This window comes from Stenella coeruleoalba (genome assembly GCF_951394435.1).
Source record: "Stenella coeruleoalba genome assembly, chromosome: 3".
NCBI lineage: Eukaryota > Metazoa > Chordata > Mammalia > Artiodactyla > Delphinidae > Stenella > Stenella coeruleoalba.
Genome location: NC_137148.1, coordinates 25,274,857 through 25,293,221, shown reverse-complemented (window position 1 = coordinate 25,293,221; position 18,365 = coordinate 25,274,857). Strand labels below are relative to the sequence as shown.

The window sequence follows — 18,365 nt, the reverse complement described above, 5'->3', positions numbered from 1 at the left end:
GGGCTGATTCTGATGTGCCACCTGTGTGAGCACCAGTGATGGCTGTCCCCACCCTGCTCAGATGCTGCTCCTAGTCTAAGCTACCTTTGTCCCTCACAGCTGAGGTTTCCCTCGGCCACGGCAGTCCTTGCCCCAGTGTAGAGCTGCACTGAGAAGCAAGCAGCCACAGTGGGCTATTGGTTCAGGCTGTGGTATGTGCTGGGCTGGTTGAGAAAAATCAGGCAGCATCCTGTGCAGTTTCAATCCTCCCTCTCTTCCCTGTCTCAGGAGTGACCAAGTATGTGTGCACTCCTCACTAGTGGGGTTCAGGCTTCCTACAGCCCTCATGTTAGTCCTGCCAGCCCTCCAGCCAAGGGAACTCGTCTTCCTGGTTTTGGGCCCCAGGTCTGGGGTGCCCAATATGTAGCTCAAACCAATCACTCCCCAGGGAGGATCTCTATCTGTGTAATCCCCCTCCTCTTCTGAGTCCTCTTCCAGGACAACCAACCTGATTGGTTCTCTTCCCTTCCTACTCAGTTCAGCGTGGGTCTTTCTTATAGCCTTGGTTGTAGAGAAGTCTTTCTGCTAATCTTCAGTTAGTTTTCAGTCAGAATTGTTCCACATGTAGAGGTTTTTTTTTTAATGTAATACTATTTATTTCACTTCAAAAACATTTCAGCATTCTAAACACACACACACACAAACCAGAACATTGCAGATAGTGTTTAGTACAGAAGGTTCTTGAACTTTCATCAATGCAGTGGCTCTTGGCTTTGCTGACAATGAAGAGTTCTGTGGTTTGTTTAAAAAACAAACAGTTTAAAACGACCGCACTTCAACTTAAAAGGATCCAAAACACGTCTCATGCCAGCTGACCCCCACCTTTTCCACAGCTAAGAATGGCAGCGGGATGCTATGTCTCTATATACAGAAACAAGACAACCTGAAGCTAAATCGATGCCCACTGCAGTGTCCACAGGTCCAGCCCCACAGTGCACACCCTGAGCTACGGCCCCTCCGGAAGGCATCGCTCCTACAGCCTCCACGCCAAGCAAGGAGCGTCAAGAGTGTGTCTCGGTTGCTTTGTTCTTTTTACAAACTATAGATATGTACAGTTGAGAACTCAGGATTCCTAGCCAATGACCATAGAGTTAACACACCACCTCACAAATAAAAAACAACCAAAAAAAAGAATATGCCAGAAACATCTTTAAATGCCTTGTCACACCAACAGCAAAGTGCACAGAGTGAGAACACGAGAGCCTTTTCATTTTAAAAATGTTTGGAAATATGTACGACTTTGATACAATTTCCGGGTGCTCCAGACACCCATGGCCACTTCATGTAAACCACTGACAATTGCTAGAGCACTTTGAGAGACTACGATATGATCATGATCCAACAGGGTAATTCTACCTAATGGGGGCAAGAGACACGTCCCGGGCGAGAGGTGTGTCAATCACAGCGCTCCCTACTCTAAGGTATTCACAAGGAGACAGGTCAACAGTATTTTTTTTATTCATCCTCTTCCTCCTCCTCTTCTTCGTCCTCGTCTTCTTCATCTTCCTCTTCCACCTTTTTCCGGGCAACTTCAGCAGGACCCTTGGCGCCATCAAAGTTCCCTTTAGACTTACAGTCTGTGGCATCCTTCTCGTATTTCTCCTTCAACTTTGCTGCCTTGTTGATGCATGGCTGCTTCTCGCTGTCACTTAAGTTATTCCACATCTCACCCAGCTTCTTTGCCACATCTCCAGTAGAGATGCCAGGGTTTGTAGATTTGATCTTGGGGCGGAATTCAGAACAGAACAGGCAAAGTCCAGACGGTGGCCTCTTGGGGGCATTTGGGTCCTTCTTCTTGCCTCCCTTAGCTGGTCCGTAATCCTTCATTTCCCGATCATAGTGCACTTTATCTGCCTTTACCATTTCATCAAATTTAGACTTCTCTTTCCCAGACGTTGTCTTCCACCTCTCAGAGCATTTCTTGGAAAATTCTGCAAAATTGACAGGGACCTCGGGGTTTTTCTTCTTATGTTCCTCTCTGCACGTCTTCACAAAGAAAGCATAAGCAGACATCTTGCCCTTTGGTTTCTTGGGATCACCTTTAGCCATCTTGACTGTATTGTTTGCTAGTCTGGGCAGCGCAGGGCACGACACGCGGCTCAGCGCTCCACAGCCTGGCGCTAGCTGCCTGCACGAGAGCCGCCTGATTGGCCAGTGGACTCCGCTGTAGATGTGTTTTTTGTTTGTTTGTTTGTTTTGCGGTACGTGGGCCTCTCACTGTTGTGGCCTCTCCCGTTGCGGAACACAGGCTCGGGACATGCAGGCTCAGCGGCCATGGCTCACGGGCCCAGCCGCTCCGCGGTATGTGGGATCTTCCCGGACCAGTGCACGAACCCGTGTGCCCTGCATCGGCAGGCGGACTCTCAACCACTGCGCCACGAGGGAAGCCCTGTAGATGTATTTTTGATGTGTTCGTTGGGGGAGGTGAGTTCCACATCCTCCTACTCCACCATCTTGATCTTCTCTCCTAAGTGCCAATATTTTTTTAAAATAAATCTCTCAATTTTATCTTTTCTTAAATGTATTTATAACTAGTAATTTCTAGTTAAATTATTTATAATATTTGATTGAGTCTCTCTTTCTTTAATAAACAGTCTCCTATAATCTTAATCTTGTTTCGGGAGTTTCTCTTTACATGCTAGTCTTAAAAGAAACTAGGTAGTCCCATGTTTCCAGCATCCATCCCTAATGGAGGTTGTATTTACTCTTACATCTCACTTTCCTCACAGCTGTGAAGTGGAAGATATTTCTTCCTAGCTCCCCATGTCTTCTCTTTCTTGCAAAAATTCTGTATCACTGTGGCTTCTGCAGTAGTTCTGTACCTTATTCACTACTTTCATCTCCAAACATTCTAGAAATTCCCATTATTTCTTGAAGACCTTAGGCTCTGGATCACATTTTTCTACTTCAGCCCAGCAGCTGTCATCATTTTTGTTGGCCTCTAAATCCCTGTGTATCACTAGTATAAATCTTGGCCTCCAAATTCATGACTTCTTTCTCTCTTATGACCATTTTCTTAATTTCATTTTTGCCATCAGTCTCTATTATCTTCAACTCTGACCCCCAAAACCTCAAATGCAAGTATCACACTCAATGACCCCAATCTTCTCTCTGCCATAGTCCTTGCTCAATAATCTTACTACAGCAATTTCTCAATAGCATCTTGATCTCAAATCCAGTGATGCTCATTATTCTACAGTCATATCTCATTCTTCCCTCTCCTTTGGCAGAGATTGTGTTTCAAATGCATCATTATAATTGCTCATTTTCCACTATCTTTTCACTATTCATGGAAGTTTATACTTCCATTCTTGAGTCCATGGTCTATTATTTTATCACTCTCTTAAACATAACTTAAAAATCTCACCTCTTTCTTAATATTTCTATAAAATACCAACCATGATGAATTCAATAATTTATCTTCTCAGTACCTGCACTCAAGCACCTGAATGAAAATTGGGAGAATATCGCCTTTCACTTGATTTGGCTGACCACTTCCTCACCTTGAAACACTTCTCTTTCTTGATTTTAAGACCTTTATTTTCTATCTAAACTCTACACATGTCATCTAGTTCCCCAAATGTCAGTACTATCTATGTTACAAAAAATTTCAATTATATGTCCCTGGCTCAAATTCCTCTTCTGAGTTTAGGCATGTCTACCTGACATCTTCACATGTGTCTTATAGGCATGCCAAGATTAATATGGCCAAAAGTTAACTCTTTTTTTCTTCTTTCAGTTTTATTGACTTGTAATTAACATAAGTTTAAGGTGTACAGCATAATGACAACTTACATATATTGTATAAGCTAACTTTTGATTTCTCCCAAACTGAATCCTTGTTAAATATGTCTTATCTCACCAAATGGCACCACTGTTCTCTCGTTTGTTCAATCCCGTTTCTTTTCTCTTCCTCATCCCCCACATTCAATCCAGTGCCAGTTCTGTTGATTTTAATTCTAATACACACCTTGAAAGATATCATCCCAGCTCTCATCCCCTTTTGCTTAGATATGACTGTGGCAGCCTCTGACTTGCATTCTTCCTTTTATTGCTCCTCTACAACCAGAGCAATATTTTTATAGCATACATATGATAATGACACTTTCCTTTATTCAAAAGCCCCTCCAATTTCACCTGGTCCTACGATTACTGAAACTGTTGGCCCCTGACGATTTCAACATCCTCACCTCCTTCTGTTTCCCCCTTTCAACTGCACTGACTTCACTTCTCTCCTTCAAACCTGTCAAGTTCTACATGGCTTCAGCGCTTTTGCAAAAACAATTCTTCCTTCAGGGCCTTTGCACAATCCCCTATTTAGGGCTTTTGCATACACAATCTACCCTTCCCTTTTCGAAGCTGTCTCCTTTTCATCCATCATATCCTGACTAAATAGTGCTTTCTAAAATTGTTCTTCCTATCGTATCTTAGAAGTACGGCTCCCACTTCCAACCCAGTATTTTCTTTTTATGATGAAAACCTGCTCATTTCTTTTCTAGCACTTACACAAGTTTTAAATAATAGCATTATTTGTTTGTTGATTATTGTTATTATTATGTGCTTTTCCCATTGTATTGAAAAATATCTATGAAGGTAGGGTCATATATTTTACTAATGATAGCGTGCTGGTTTTAACCACAATGCTTGACATTTGATATTGGTTAATTAAAATGTATTTGAATCATTAAATGAGTACATGTGTTTTCATAGAAAAGATATAATTGGTTAGTTGTATATAAGTGGTAAGACTCAGCTGACAGTTACTGGGCTTCACAGATTTAATATAGGACACCACATTTTACTTAGTGTCATTTACTTTAAATTTTAGGTATCTGTTTAGAATAAGTTAATCCTCCTAGTACTGGCTTGGAATTTTTTAACTAAAAAAAAAAACTGAAAGCAAAGGTTATAGATGTAAATTTCCTCCTCTATTAAAACTCTACTTTTCTTTAATGTCAAATGTGTATTTCTTCTGCACTCTGAAAACTCTGACCACCTTTGTCTTCACTCACCTTTCCTCCTCTCAACTCTTACAGCTTTCATTCTCAGTAACGCTTATTCAGGACTCATATTCTGTTTTGAATTGTTGATCATATTTTGAAAAATTTATGCCTTGACTCTAGAAGTAGAGTGTACTTATTTTCAAATCCCACAATTACTTTAGCACCCAATAATTACTGACTGTCTAATAGTCAGGAAATTGCATCATCCATCACTTTATTTATGCTATTTATAAGTGCCATCTGAGATCACAATTATCAAGTTAAGTCAGTGATAAGTAATTTCACACACATGTAAATTCATATAATCAGGATAAGGATATTATGGGGAAATATCCTTTACCAGCCTTCAGATATTACCTTACCTCATTAGTCATCTTTCTATCTACAGCCGGGCTTCATGATTGTACAACAGACTTTGTTTCACACTCCGAATCTATCAGTTGGTCATTGTTTTAGGGTAGTTGTGGTTTGAGAGGTCCAGTGGTACTCCTTGTGTTCTATTGCAGGTAGTAATCCCAGCACAAATTCTGGCTCATAAAAGGTATTCAACTAATCTTGGTTAAATAAATCATTTACTAGTAGTGACTTAAGATGCTTAATGGCATTGCTACAGCCACTGATATTACCACCAATAGCAGTAACAGCAGCAGCAAAAATCCAACATTATACATCATTTGAAATCACTTGTACTGTTCCTGTCTTCTCTAGTCTGTCAGAGAATAACATCAGAGAAAAACAGTGTGCATATTTCTTTGTCTTTTGATCACAACCTCAATAATATTTCCCCAGGTCTCTCTGTTAATAGTGACATGCCTATACTTTGCTTCACCTATGAAGAAGCTGTCTGAGAACTGATGGATCTGGATGAGAGGGTAGCCAATTAGGTAATGGCCTCCAGCAAGAGCGGACTCTGTAGAACAGTCGCCTTTGAACTGTGTGGAGTTGAACTAAAGGGCACAGCAGTTGCATAAATCAGAGAGAAAAGGACAAGGTTACACCTGTAGGTCGACTCAACAGCTATATTTTCTCTGCTCAAATAGTAGAGTAGTATAATGATAGCTAATACAATACTCAGATTAATTAAGTAATCTTGACTTCAATTATTTAGATAACTCAAGAGAGTAGGGAATTGTATCCAAAATTAAAGCGTTAATTTCAGAAATGGAGACATGGCCCTAAAGGGTTTCTATTAGAAAATAACTCATAGGGAGTCTGTTATTAAGTGACTTAACACTTTGAGGGCAAAGAACACTATCAGCAGGACCAGTAGCTATAAATTTAAAGCCAGGGATCTAATATGATATTTATTAAGTAGATATAGAGAACATGTCACAAATAAGTTTGTAGATATCTTTCTGTAAGAAATTTTTTTCTAACTACTTGTTCGATTTCTGAACTTGGCTCTGACTTGATGAAAGGAACTGACTAGTCAAAGGAAAAGATGAGTCTGTGCCCAACTGGTCTTATATATTATTGTTAATTTTTTTTGCCATAACAGAGATCACCCATGGTTTATAATTTGTACAAAAGTAGTGTGCTGAAACTAGAGATGCACTATGGACAAAACCTCCTGCTACTCCCAAGTGTGTGTACATTTATCAGCAGGCATCTCAGAATCTATTTTTCTTTACTGATGTGCTTCTCTTGTCTTCAGAATAGCTACAAATTAAATTAATTGCAATAGTGTTATCATTTTAATGAGAAATAATAAAATGTGAAAAGTCAAGTTTTTATTATGCAATTATATTTCTTTCTTAGCATTTAAATACAGTGAATTGACCTGCAGCTGATCCTCAGCGTCCAGGGAAAATTTTGTAAAGGTAACAATTACTTAGGAAGTTAGCTGTACCATGAGTTTATCATTTTAAACTCTCTCTCTGAAGATGTAAACAGCCCTTAGAAACCTAATTCAACCATCCAAAATATATAGAAGTTCAAAGTATGAAATAAATTGTATCTTTCATCAATCCTATTAATTTTTAAATTTAAGATGCCCACTTTTATTATGCTCATTTGTTCTAGAAAGTAAATGATTATTTAAATTTTTAAATTTTCACAGTAACATGATGCTTCATATACTTGGCATGTGAACACATATTCAGTACAATTCAATATTGAATATATTGAATTAATAAAGGTATAAGATCAAACTAAGGAAATAAAGTAAAAGTATAAAATGAGTCCTTATTTGTGAACGAATACAGATTACTTTTAGAACATTTTGGGTATGTTGTATCTTAGATAATGATAATTTATACATGTATGGTGCTTTTTAGTTTACAAAGTACTTCTATAAACATTTTTCTTCTCCAGTAAGCCCTGTGGGAAGGGCTAGGCAGGTTTTTGTTGTTTTTTTTTTCTCTTTTTTCCTTAACGTCTTTATTGGAGTATAATTGCTTTACAATGTTGTGTTAGTTTCTGCTGTATAACAAAGTGAATCAGCTATATGCATACGTATATCCCCATATCCCCTCCCTCTTTCATCTCCCTCCCACCCTCCTTATCCAACCCCTCTAGGTGGTGCAAAGCACCGAGCTGATAGCTCTCTGTGCTATGCAGCTGCTTCCCACTAGCTATCTATTTTACATTTGGTAGTGTATATATGTCAATGTTACTCTCTCACTTCGTCCCAGCTTACCCTTCCCCCTCCCCGTGTCCTCAAGTCCATTTTCTATGTCTGTGTCTTTATTTCTGTCCTAAGCAGGTATTTTTATTACCTAAAAAGAAACTGAGTCACAGAAAGGTTATTTGATCACTTCACACAACTAATAGGTAGCAGAACCAGGATCTGACAGAACATAGAGTCATTCTATAAATACCATCACATTCATTTTCCCCTAACAGCCAACGGTATTGTCTATAAATACTCTTAATAGATTGACTGTTTTAGAAAGATACATTCCTTAAGATTTCATCAAATTTTGCCAAATAACTTGGTAGGTATTTCATGTGATAATTTGTGCAGTAACTTGTTTTTCACTAAACTGTACCCTCAAAATTTATCTCTCTGTATTTAAGTAGATATATGTTTCAAGGATTGTGTCCTCTGGCTTCCATCAGGGATAAGTGACAGCTGTCTGTGCATTAATGAAGCACAAAGGCTGTTTTCCATCAACGGAGGAAGAGATCATTGCTTTTCACCCTCATCCTTTGAAGTATTTAATTTTACAGCCATCTGAGTCAACTTTTATTCTTTTAGCATGTGTTCTAGAATTTTAAAAGGAAAGAAGGCAGAAAAGTTCAACACCTAAGTAGACAGCTTTGTCAAATGTTACTCCCACATTGTTTTACAAGGTTCTTTTTGTTCTGTAGTAAATGGCAGTGTCTTTCACTGAAGGAGTAATTTATAAATATCTCCTTTTGGTTTAGACTTCTATGTTCCTTATAGAACTCTTAAGTTTGGTTCAGAATATTTTTTTCCCTCTTGGGAAATGAGAGTAGAACATTTTGTTCTCTGATATTAACTCAATGTGTCGCTATTAAATAGATGCTACAGAGGTGGAAAACGGACATGCAAAAATCATTCTTCAGGTTTCTTTCCACTTTTGAAAAATGGTGAGGTTAGAAGGAACATGATCTCTTCTGAGTTCTGGCCGGGAAAGATATAAGGAGCAGCCCCTGACATTCAGAAGCCCGCCTGGCACTCAGAGCAGGTCATGTTATTCTCTAAGTAGACATAAACTATCTCACAGAATACCAACCTCAGACAAGGTTACTCTGAGATCATGATAAAAGGAGATAAAGCAAGGCCACTTCATAATTCTGTCTAAGCACAGACAAAAACAAGGTCGCTATGCCACCCACAAAATATCAAACACCCCCTTACTCATCCAGAATTCATGACTGCTACTTCTTTATCAATTACAGTTTTATCTTCATTCTTGTCTCCACTCCTTGTCAATTAGGTTTGTTGAGATACACAATCATGGAAGTTCCCCTGTTTTCTGACAGCATGCAATCTTGTGTGAACCCCTGCTTCCTTAGATCCTCTTGCTCCAAATCAGCCAATCAAAACCAAAATCCAATGAAAGGTTCTTTTTAACCATCTCTTAGACACCCCATGATTCCCAATACAGTAAGTATTAAATCAAACCTGTCTCAACTAGAATTGTATTCCTGGTGATCTTTGGCTGCAGGACATTGACACATTTTTGCTCTTTGTCTCAGTTTGTTACTAGTTATTTGAAATTGAGCAAATTATTTAGGTACTCTGGTCTTTGTTTTTTCTCTATAAAATGGAGATGTTTATATTTACCATAAAATTGTTAAGGTGTTTGTTGAGATAAGCAATTTAAAGTACCCTAATTGTGTGGTAACACAGGAATTAGTATTATTATTTCTCTCATTTTTTTTTAAAACATCTTTATTGGAGTATAATTGCTTTACAGTGGTGTGTTAGTTTCTGCTTTATAACAAAGTGAATCGGTTATACATATACATATGTTCCCATATCTCTTCCCTCTTGCGTCTCCCGCCCTCCCACCCTCCCTATCCCACCCCTCTAGGTGGTCACAAAGCACCGAGCTGATCTCTCTGTGCTATGCGGCTGCTTACCACTAGCTATCTATTTTACGTTTAGTAGTGTATATATGTCCATGCCACTCTCTCACTTTATCACAGCTTACCCTTCCCCCTCCCCATATCCTCAAGTCCATTCTCTAGTAGGTCTGTGTCTTTATTCCTGTCTTACCCCTAGGTTCTTCATGACATTTTTTTTTCTTAAATTCCATATATATGTGTTAGCGTACGGCATTTTGTCTTTCTCTTTCTGACTTACTTCACTCTGTATGACAGACTCTAGGTCCATCCACCTCATTACAAATAGCTCAATTTCATTTCTTTTTATGGCTGAGTAATATTCCATTGTATGTATGTGCCACATCTTCTTTATCCATTCATCCGATGATGGACACTTAGGTTGTTTCCATCTCCTGGCTACTGTAAATAGAGCTGCAACGAACATTTTGGTACATGACTCTTTTTGAATTATGATTTTCTCAGGGTATATGCCCAGTGGATTGCTGGGTCATATGGTAGTTCTATTTGTAGTTTTTTAAGGAACCTCCATACTGTTCTCCATAGCGGCTTTACCTATTCACATTCCCACCAGCAGTGCAAGAGTGTTCCCTTTTCTCCACACCCTCTCCAGCATTTATTGTTTCTAGATTTTTTGATGATGGCCATTCTGACTGGTGTGAGATGATATCTCATTGTAATTTTGATTTGTATTTCTCTAATAATTAATGATGTTGAGCATTCTTTCATGTGTTTGTTGGTAATCTGTATATCTTCTTTGGATAAATGTTTATTTGGGTCTTCTGCCCATTTTTGGATTGGGTTGTTTGTTTCTTTGATATTGAGCTGCATGAGCTGCTTGTAAATTTTGGAGATTAATCCTTCATCAGTTGCTTCATTTGCAAATATTTTCTCCCATTCTGAGGGTTGTCTTTTCGTCTTGTTTATGGTTTCCTTTGCTGTGCAAAAGCTTTGAAGTTTCATTAGGTCCCATTTGTTTATTTTTGGTTTTATTTCCATTTCTCTAGGAGGTGGGTCTTAAAGGATCTTGCTGTGATTTATGTCATAGAGTGTTCTGCCTATGTTTTCCTCTAAGAGTTTGATAATTTCTGACCTTATATTTAGGTCTTTAATCCATTTTGAGCTTATTTTTGTGTATGGTGTTAGGGAGTGATCTAATCTCATACTTTTACATGTAGCTGTCCAGTTTTCACAGAACCACTTATTGAAGAGGCTGTCCTTTGTACACTGTACATTCCTGCCTCCCTTATCAAAGATAAGGTAACCATATGTGTGTGGGTTTATCTCTGGGCTTTCTATCCTGTTCCATTGATTCATATTTCTGTTTTTGTGCCAGTACCATACTGTCTTGATTACTGCAGCTTTGTAGTATAGTCTGAAGTCAGGGAGCCTGATTCCTCCAGATCTGTTTTTTGTCCTCAAGATTGCTTTGGCTATTCGGGGTCTTTTGTGTTTCCATACAAATTGTGAAATTTTTTGTTCTATTTCTGTGAAAAATGTCAGTGGTAGATTGATAGGGATTGCATTGAATCTGTAGATTGCTTTGGGTAGAAGAGTCATTCTCACAAGGTTGATTCTTCCAATCCAAGAACATGGTATATCTCTCCATCTATTTATATCATCTTTAATTTCGTTCATCAGTGTCTTATAATTATCTGCATACAGGTCTTTTGTCTCCTTAGGTAGGTTTATTCCTAGATATTTTATTATTTTTGTTGCAGTGGTAAATGGGAGTGTTTTCTTGATTTCACTTTCAGATTTTTCATCCTTAGTGTATAGGAATGCCAGAGATTTCTGTGCATTAATTTTGTATCCTGCTACCTTACAAAATTCATTGATTAGCTCTAGTAGTTTTCTGGTACAATCTTTAGCATTCTCTACGTATAGTATCATATCATCTGCAAACAGTGACAGCTTTACTTCCTTTCTGATTTGGATTCCTTTCATTTCCTTTTCTTCTCTGATTGCTGTGGCTAAAACTTCCAAAACTATGTTGAATAAGAGTGGTGAGAGAGGGCAACCTTGTCTTGTTCCTGATCTTAGTGGAAATGCTTTCAGTTTTTCACCATTGAGGATGATGTTGGCTGTGGGTTTGTCATATATGGCCTTTATTATGTTGAGGAAAGTTCCCTCTATGCCTACTTTCTGCAGGGTTTTTATCATAAATGGGTATGGAATTTTGTCGGAAGCTTTCTCTGCATCTATTGAGATGATCATATGGTTTTGCTCCTTCAATTTGTTAATATGGTTTATCACATTGATTGATTTGCATATATTGAAGAATCTTTGCATTCCTGGAATAAACCCCACTTGATCATGGTGTATGATCCTTTTAATGTGCTGTTGGATTCTGTTTGGTAGTGTTTTGTTGAGGATTTTTGCATCTATATTCATCAGTGATATTGGCCTGAGTTTTCTTTCTTTGTGACATCCTTGTCTGGTTTTGGTATCAGGGTGATGGTGGCCTCATAGAATGAGTTTGGGAGTGTTCCTCCCTCTGCTATATTTTGGAAGAGTTTGAGAAGGATAGGTGATAGCTCTTCTCTAAATGTTTGATAGAATTTGCCTGTGAAGCCATCTGGTCCTGGGCTTTTGTTTTTGGAGACTTTTAATCACAGTTTCAATTTCAGTGCTAGTGATTGGTCTGTTCATATTTTCTATTTTTTCCTGATTCAGTCTTGGCAGGTTGTGCATTTCTAAGAATTTGTCCATTTCTTCCAGGTTGTCGATTTTATTGGCATAGAGTTGCTTGCAGCAATCTCTCACGATCTTTTGTATTTCTGCAGTGTCGGTTGTTACTTCTCCTTTTTCATTTCTAATTCTATTGATTTGAGTCTTCTCCCTTTTTTCTTGATGAATCTGGCTAATGATTTATCAATTTTGTTTATCTTCTCAAAGAACCAGCTTTTAGTTTTATTGATCTTTGCTGTCGTTTCCTTCATTTCTTTTTTATTTATTTCTGATCTGATCTTTATGATTACTTTCCTTATTCTAACTTTGGGGTTCTTTTGTTCTTCTTTCTCTAATTGCTTGAGGTGCAAGGTTAGGTTGTTTATTCGAGATATTTCCTGTTTCTTAAGGTAGGATTGTATTGCTATAAACTTCCCTCTCAGAACTGCTTTTGTTGCATCCCATAGGTTTTGGGTCGTCGTGTCTCCATTGTCATTTATTTCTAGGTATTTTTTGATTTCCTCTTTGATTTCTTCAGTGATCACTTCATTATTAAGTAGTGTATTGTTTAGCCTGCATGTGTTTATATTTTTTACAGATCTTTTCCTGTAATTCATATCTAGTCTCATAGCGTTGTGCCCGGAAAAGATACTTGATACAATTTCTATTTTCTTAAATTTACCAAGGCTTGATTTGTGACCCAGGATATGATCTGTCCTGGAGAATGTTCCATGAGCACTTGAGAAAAATGTGTATTCTCTTGTTTTTGGATGGAGTGGCCTATAAATATCAATTAAGTCCGTCTTGTTTAATGTATCATTTAAAGCTTGTGTTTCCTTCTTTATTTTCATTTTGGATGATCTGTCCATTGGTGAAAGTGGGTGTTAAAGTCCCCTACTATGAATGTGTTACTGTCGATTTCCCCTTTTATGGCTGTTAGTATTTGCCTTATGCATTGAGGTGCTCCTATGTTGGGTGCATAAATATTTACAACTGTTATATCTTCTTCTTGGATCGATCCCTTGATCACTATGTAGTGTCCTTCTTTGTCTCTTCTAATAGTCTTTATTTTAAAGTCTATTTTGTCTGATATGAGAATTGCTACTCCAGCTTTCTTTTGGTTTCCATTTGCATGCAATATCTTGTTCCATCCCCTCACTTTCAGTCTGTATGTGTCTCTAGGTCTGAAGTGGGTCTCTTGTAGACAGCATATATATGGGTCTTGTTTTTGTATCCATTCAGCCAGTCTGCGTCTTTTGGTGGGAGCATTTAATTCATTTACATTTAAGGTAATTATCGATATGTATGTTCCTATTCTCATTTTCTTAATTGTTTTGGGTTTGTTATTATAGGTCTTTTCCTTCTCTTGTGTTTCTTGCCTAGAGAAGATCCTTTAGCATTTGTTGTAAAGCTGGTTTGGTGGTCCTGAACTCTCTCAGCTTTTGCTTGTCTGTAAAGGTTTTAATTTCTCCATCAAATCTGAATGAGATCTCTGCTGGGTAGAGTAATCTTGGTTGTAGGTTTTTCTCCTTCATCACTTTAAATATGTCCTGCCAGTCCCTTCTGGCTTGCAGAGTTTCTGCTGAAAGATCAGCTGTTAACCTTATGGGGATTCCCTTGTGTGTTATTTGTTGTTTTTCCCTTGCTGCTTTTAATATGTTTTCTTTGTATTTAATTTTTGATAGTTTGATTAATATGTGTCTTGGCGTGTTTCTCCTTGGATTTATCCTGTGTGGGCCTCTCTGCACTTCCTGGACTTGATTAACTATTTCCTTTCCCATATTAGGGAAGTTTTCAACTATAATCTCTTCAAATATTTTCTCCGTCTCTTTCGTTTTCTCTTCTTCTTCTGAAACCCCTATAATTCGAATGTTGGTGTGTTTAATGTTGTCCCAGAGGTCTCTGAGACTGTCCTCAGTTCTTTTCATTTTTTTTTTCTTTATTCTGCTCTGCAGTAGTTATTTCCACTATTTTATCTTCCAGGTCACTTATCCGTTCTTCTGCCTCAGTTATTCTGCTATTGATCCCTTCTAGAGTATTTTTAATTTCATTTATTGTGTTGTTCATCGTTGTTTGTTTCATCTTTAGTTCTTCTAGGTCCTTGTTAAATGTTTCTGCATTTTGTCTATTCTATTTCCAAGATTTTGGATCATCTTTACTATCATTATTCTGAATTGTTTTTCAGGTAGACTGCCTATTTCCTCTTCATTTGTTAGGTCTGGTGGGTTTTTATCTTGCTCCTTCATATTCTGTGTGTTTTTCTGTCCTCTCATTTTGCTTATCTTACCATGTTTGGGGTCTCCTTTTTGCAGGCTGTAGGTTCATAGTTCCCGTTGTTTTTGGTGTCTGTTCCCAGAGGCTAAGGTTGGTTCACTGGGTTGTGTAGGCTTCCTGGTGGAGGGGACTAGTGCCTGTGTTCTGGTAGATGAGGCTGGATCTTGTCTTTCTGGTGGGCAGGTCCATGTCGGGTGGTGTGTGTTGGGGTGTCTGTGGCCTTATTATGATTTTAGGCAGCCTCTCTGCTAATGGGTGGGGTTGTGTTCCTGTCTTTCTAGTTGTTTGGCACTGTAGCTTGCTGGTCGTTAAGTGAAGCTGGGTGTTGGTGTTGAGATGGAGATCTCTAGGAGATTTTTGCCGTTTGATATTATGTGGAGCTGGGAGGTCTCTTGTGGACCAGTGTCCTGAAGTTGGCTCTCCCACCTTAGAGACACAGCACTGACTGCTGGCTGCAGCACCAAGAGCCTTTCATCCACACGGCTCAGAGTAAAAGGGAGAAAAAGTAGAAAGAAAGAAAGAAAGAAAGAAAGAGGATAAAAGAAAATAAAATAAAGTAAGGTAAAATAAAATAAAGTTATTGAAATAAAAAAATAATTATTAAGAAAAAAATTTAAAAAAAAAAAGGACGGATAGAACCCTAGGACAAATGGTGAAAGCAAAGCTCTACAGACAAAATCTCACAGAGAAACACACATACACACTCACAAAAAGAGGAAAAGGGGAAAAAATAATAAATCTTGCTCTCAAAGTCCACCACCTCAATTTGGGATGATTCGCTGTCTATTCATGTATTCCACAGATGCAGGGTACATCAAGTTGATTGTGGAGATTTAATCCACTGCTCCTGAGGCTGCTGGGAGAGATTTCCCTTTCTCTTCTTTGTTCGCACAGCTCCTGGGGTTCAGCTTTGGATTTGGCCCTGCCTCTGTCTGTAGGTCGCCGGAGGGTGCCTGTTCTTCGCTCAGACAGGATGGGGTTAAAGGAGCAGCTGATTCGGTGGCTCTGGCTCACTCAGGCCGCGGGGAGGGAGGGGTGCGGATGCAGGGCGAGCCTGCGGCGGCAGAGGCCACCGTGACGTTGAACCAGCCTGAGGCGTGCCGTGCATTCTCCTGGGGGAGTTGTCCCTGGATCCCGGGTCCCTGGCAGTGGCGGGCTGCACAGGCTCGTGGGAGGGGAGGTGTGGAGAGTTACCTGTGCTCGCACACAGGCTTCTTGGTGGCGGCAGCAGCAGCCTTAGTGTCTCATGCTCGTCTCTGTGGTCTGCGCTGTTAGCCGCGGCTCGCGCCCGTCTCTGGAGCTCCTTTAAGCAGCTCTCTTAATCCCCTCTCCTCGCGCACCAGGAAACAAAGAGGGAAGAAGAAGTCTCTTGCCTCTTCGGCAGGTCCAGACTTTTTCCCGGACTCCCTCCCGGCTAGCCGTGGTGCATTAACCCCTTCAGGCTGTGTTCACGCTGCCAACCCCGGTCCTCTTCCTGCGCTCCGACCGAAGCCCGAGCCTCAGCTCCCAGCCCCTGCCCGCCCCGGCAGGTGAGCAGACAAGCCTCTCGGGCTGGTGAGTGCTGGTCAGCACCGATCCTCTGTGCGGGAATCTCTCCGCTTTGCCTTCCGCACCCCTGTGGCTGCGCTCTGCTCTGTCTCCGAAGCTCCCCCTCCTCCGCCACCCGCAGTCTGCCCGCGAAGGGGCTTTCTAGTGTGTGGAAACCTTTCCTCCTTCACAGCTCCCTCCCACTGGTGCAGGTCCCGTCCTTATTCTTTTGTCTCTGTTTATTCTTTTTTCTTTTGCCCTACCCAGGTATGTAGGGAGTTTTTGCCTTTTGGGAGGTCTGAGGTCTTCTGCCAGCGTTCAGTAGGTGTTCTGTAGGAGTTGTTCCACGTGTAGATGTATTTCTGATGTATCTATGGGGGGAGGAAGGTGATCTCTATGTCTTACTCTTCAGCCATCTTCCTAAAGTCTATTTCTCTCATTTCATAGTATTTTCTCCTTTTCCTTCCTTTTCTGATTTTCCCCAAATTCAATCATAATAATCTTCTCAGTTGTTTGATCTATGATTTGTAGCTCATATGATTTTTTAAATCTACAAACGAAACCTTCCTTTCGGGATTTCCCGTGGCCATCCAGTGGTTAGGACTCTGCACTTCCACTGAAGGGGGCGCGGGTTCTGTCCCTGGTCAGGGAACTAAGATCCTGTATGCCGTGTGGCACAGCCAAAAGAAGAGAAAAAGAGACCTTCCTTTGAACTGTTTAATTGGAAATCAGAATTTTGACAGTGGGTTCAACAATGGTTATAAACCATTGTCCTGACTTTGCTTTACTATCACCATACTTGAGAAAAAAAACTCTGCTGCCCTTGGAAATCATTTATTGACAACCCTGAGTTCCAGGTTGTGAACTGGGCAATGTGGACACAACTGGACACATTTGTGTAGGTGGACACATCCTACCATCAAATAACACGTGTTCATCTCCAATAATATGTGAACTATCAGCCATACTAATAGTTCTTAAATATGTTTCTAATCCAATATGTCTGGTGTTTATGACACAGTCCTGTAGTCATAGTGCTACAGCAAGCTTCTCATTTGGTGAGATGGGATTCACTGACAAATTGGATAATAAATCCAGAGGCTAATCCAATTCAAATACACCCTCAAAATACTTAAATAGAAATCTGAAAGATATAAAAGGAGGAATTGAAAAAATTCTGCATTCACTGAGAATTATAATAACTATAAATTAAGCAGGAAAAAATAATGAGAAGATTTGGAGAATTTGAACAACACAAGAAACTATCATCTTCATTACATTTATGTGTGTGTATGTGTGTGTGTGTGTGTGTGTGTGTGTGTGTAGCTTCACCCAATAAACCAAGCAAAATCATAGTTTTTAGACATATGTAGAACATTTACAGAGTTTGACCCCATCCTGTCCCATAAAGGAAGTCTTAGGAAATATCAAAGAATTGGTAATACATGGACAACCTTCTCTGGCCAAAATTTAATAAAACTAAAAGTAAGCAATAGATTTGGACTCTTTCAGATTCTCTTTTCCAAAACTCAAGGGATCTCTGGCTTTGTGTAGCTCTTTGGGACCCTGTGCCACTGCCGTTGAAGTCAAAAGCCAATGACTTTAAGAACTCAGTACGTGATGATGCTTCATCCCTTTGCTTTTTCATCTTTCCAAAACATCCCCAACATCTACTGCCTGGAAGATTGCTTAAAAAACATTAAAAAAGAAAAATAGAACAGATATAAACCAGTGTAAGCAGGGATAAGCATAGCTTTGGTTGACAGAAAGAGTTAGATAGTATTCTTGGGTCTGGTATGACTAGCATAAGAGAACTGGGTAGGAAGAAATAGGGCATATGATTGAGCGTGACGAGAGCAACCAACTCAAGCAGCTTTGGGAAAATTTACACAGAGAAGTTTAGACTGGAAGCAATGAACAGTGAGCAACAACTTTGTTTTCTGAAATTATAACATTGGGTTCTTAGGAAACTCAGTTGGGCAACTGTATAGACAGCATTTCAAGGAGGAGAGACAGAACTTGGAGAATGCACATTTATGAGGTGATAAATGCTTGGTACAAAAAATGTCAGAGTCAGGCAAGTGGGTAATTAAACGATAGTATGCACCAGCATAAGAAACCAATGTTCTGGTTATTGCTTCTAGAGTGGTGTTCTCAAGTTATCCCTAATAAATATTTCTATCTGGGCTAAGTGATTTAATGAGAGCAAGAAGTTCATATACCAGTGTAGAAAGAAAAGTGAAAAAAGAGAGGAGCTCAGTAGCAAAAAATGACTGAGGGAGTGATTTTATAATTGATGAAGATATGAGTACCACT

At 39.4% G+C, this 18,365-nt stretch overlaps 1 protein-coding gene and 1 long non-coding RNA gene across 3 annotated transcripts in view; one reads left to right on the top strand and one right to left on the bottom strand.

Moving 5' to 3' along the window:
• LOC307184504 overlaps nt 1-18,365 on the top strand; it is a 180,007-nt gene that overhangs the window by 77,605 nt on the left and 84,037 nt on the right. The gene's annotated exons all lie outside the window — the stretch shown is intronic.
• LOC307184440 (high mobility group protein B3-like) lies at nt 1,059-2,276 on the bottom strand. The gene has a single exon (XM_079917965.1). The coding sequence runs from the start codon at nt 2,086-2,088 to the stop codon at nt 1,495-1,497; it is 594 nt and encodes a 197-aa protein (XP_079774091.1). The 5' UTR covers nt 2,089-2,276; the 3' UTR covers nt 1,059-1,494.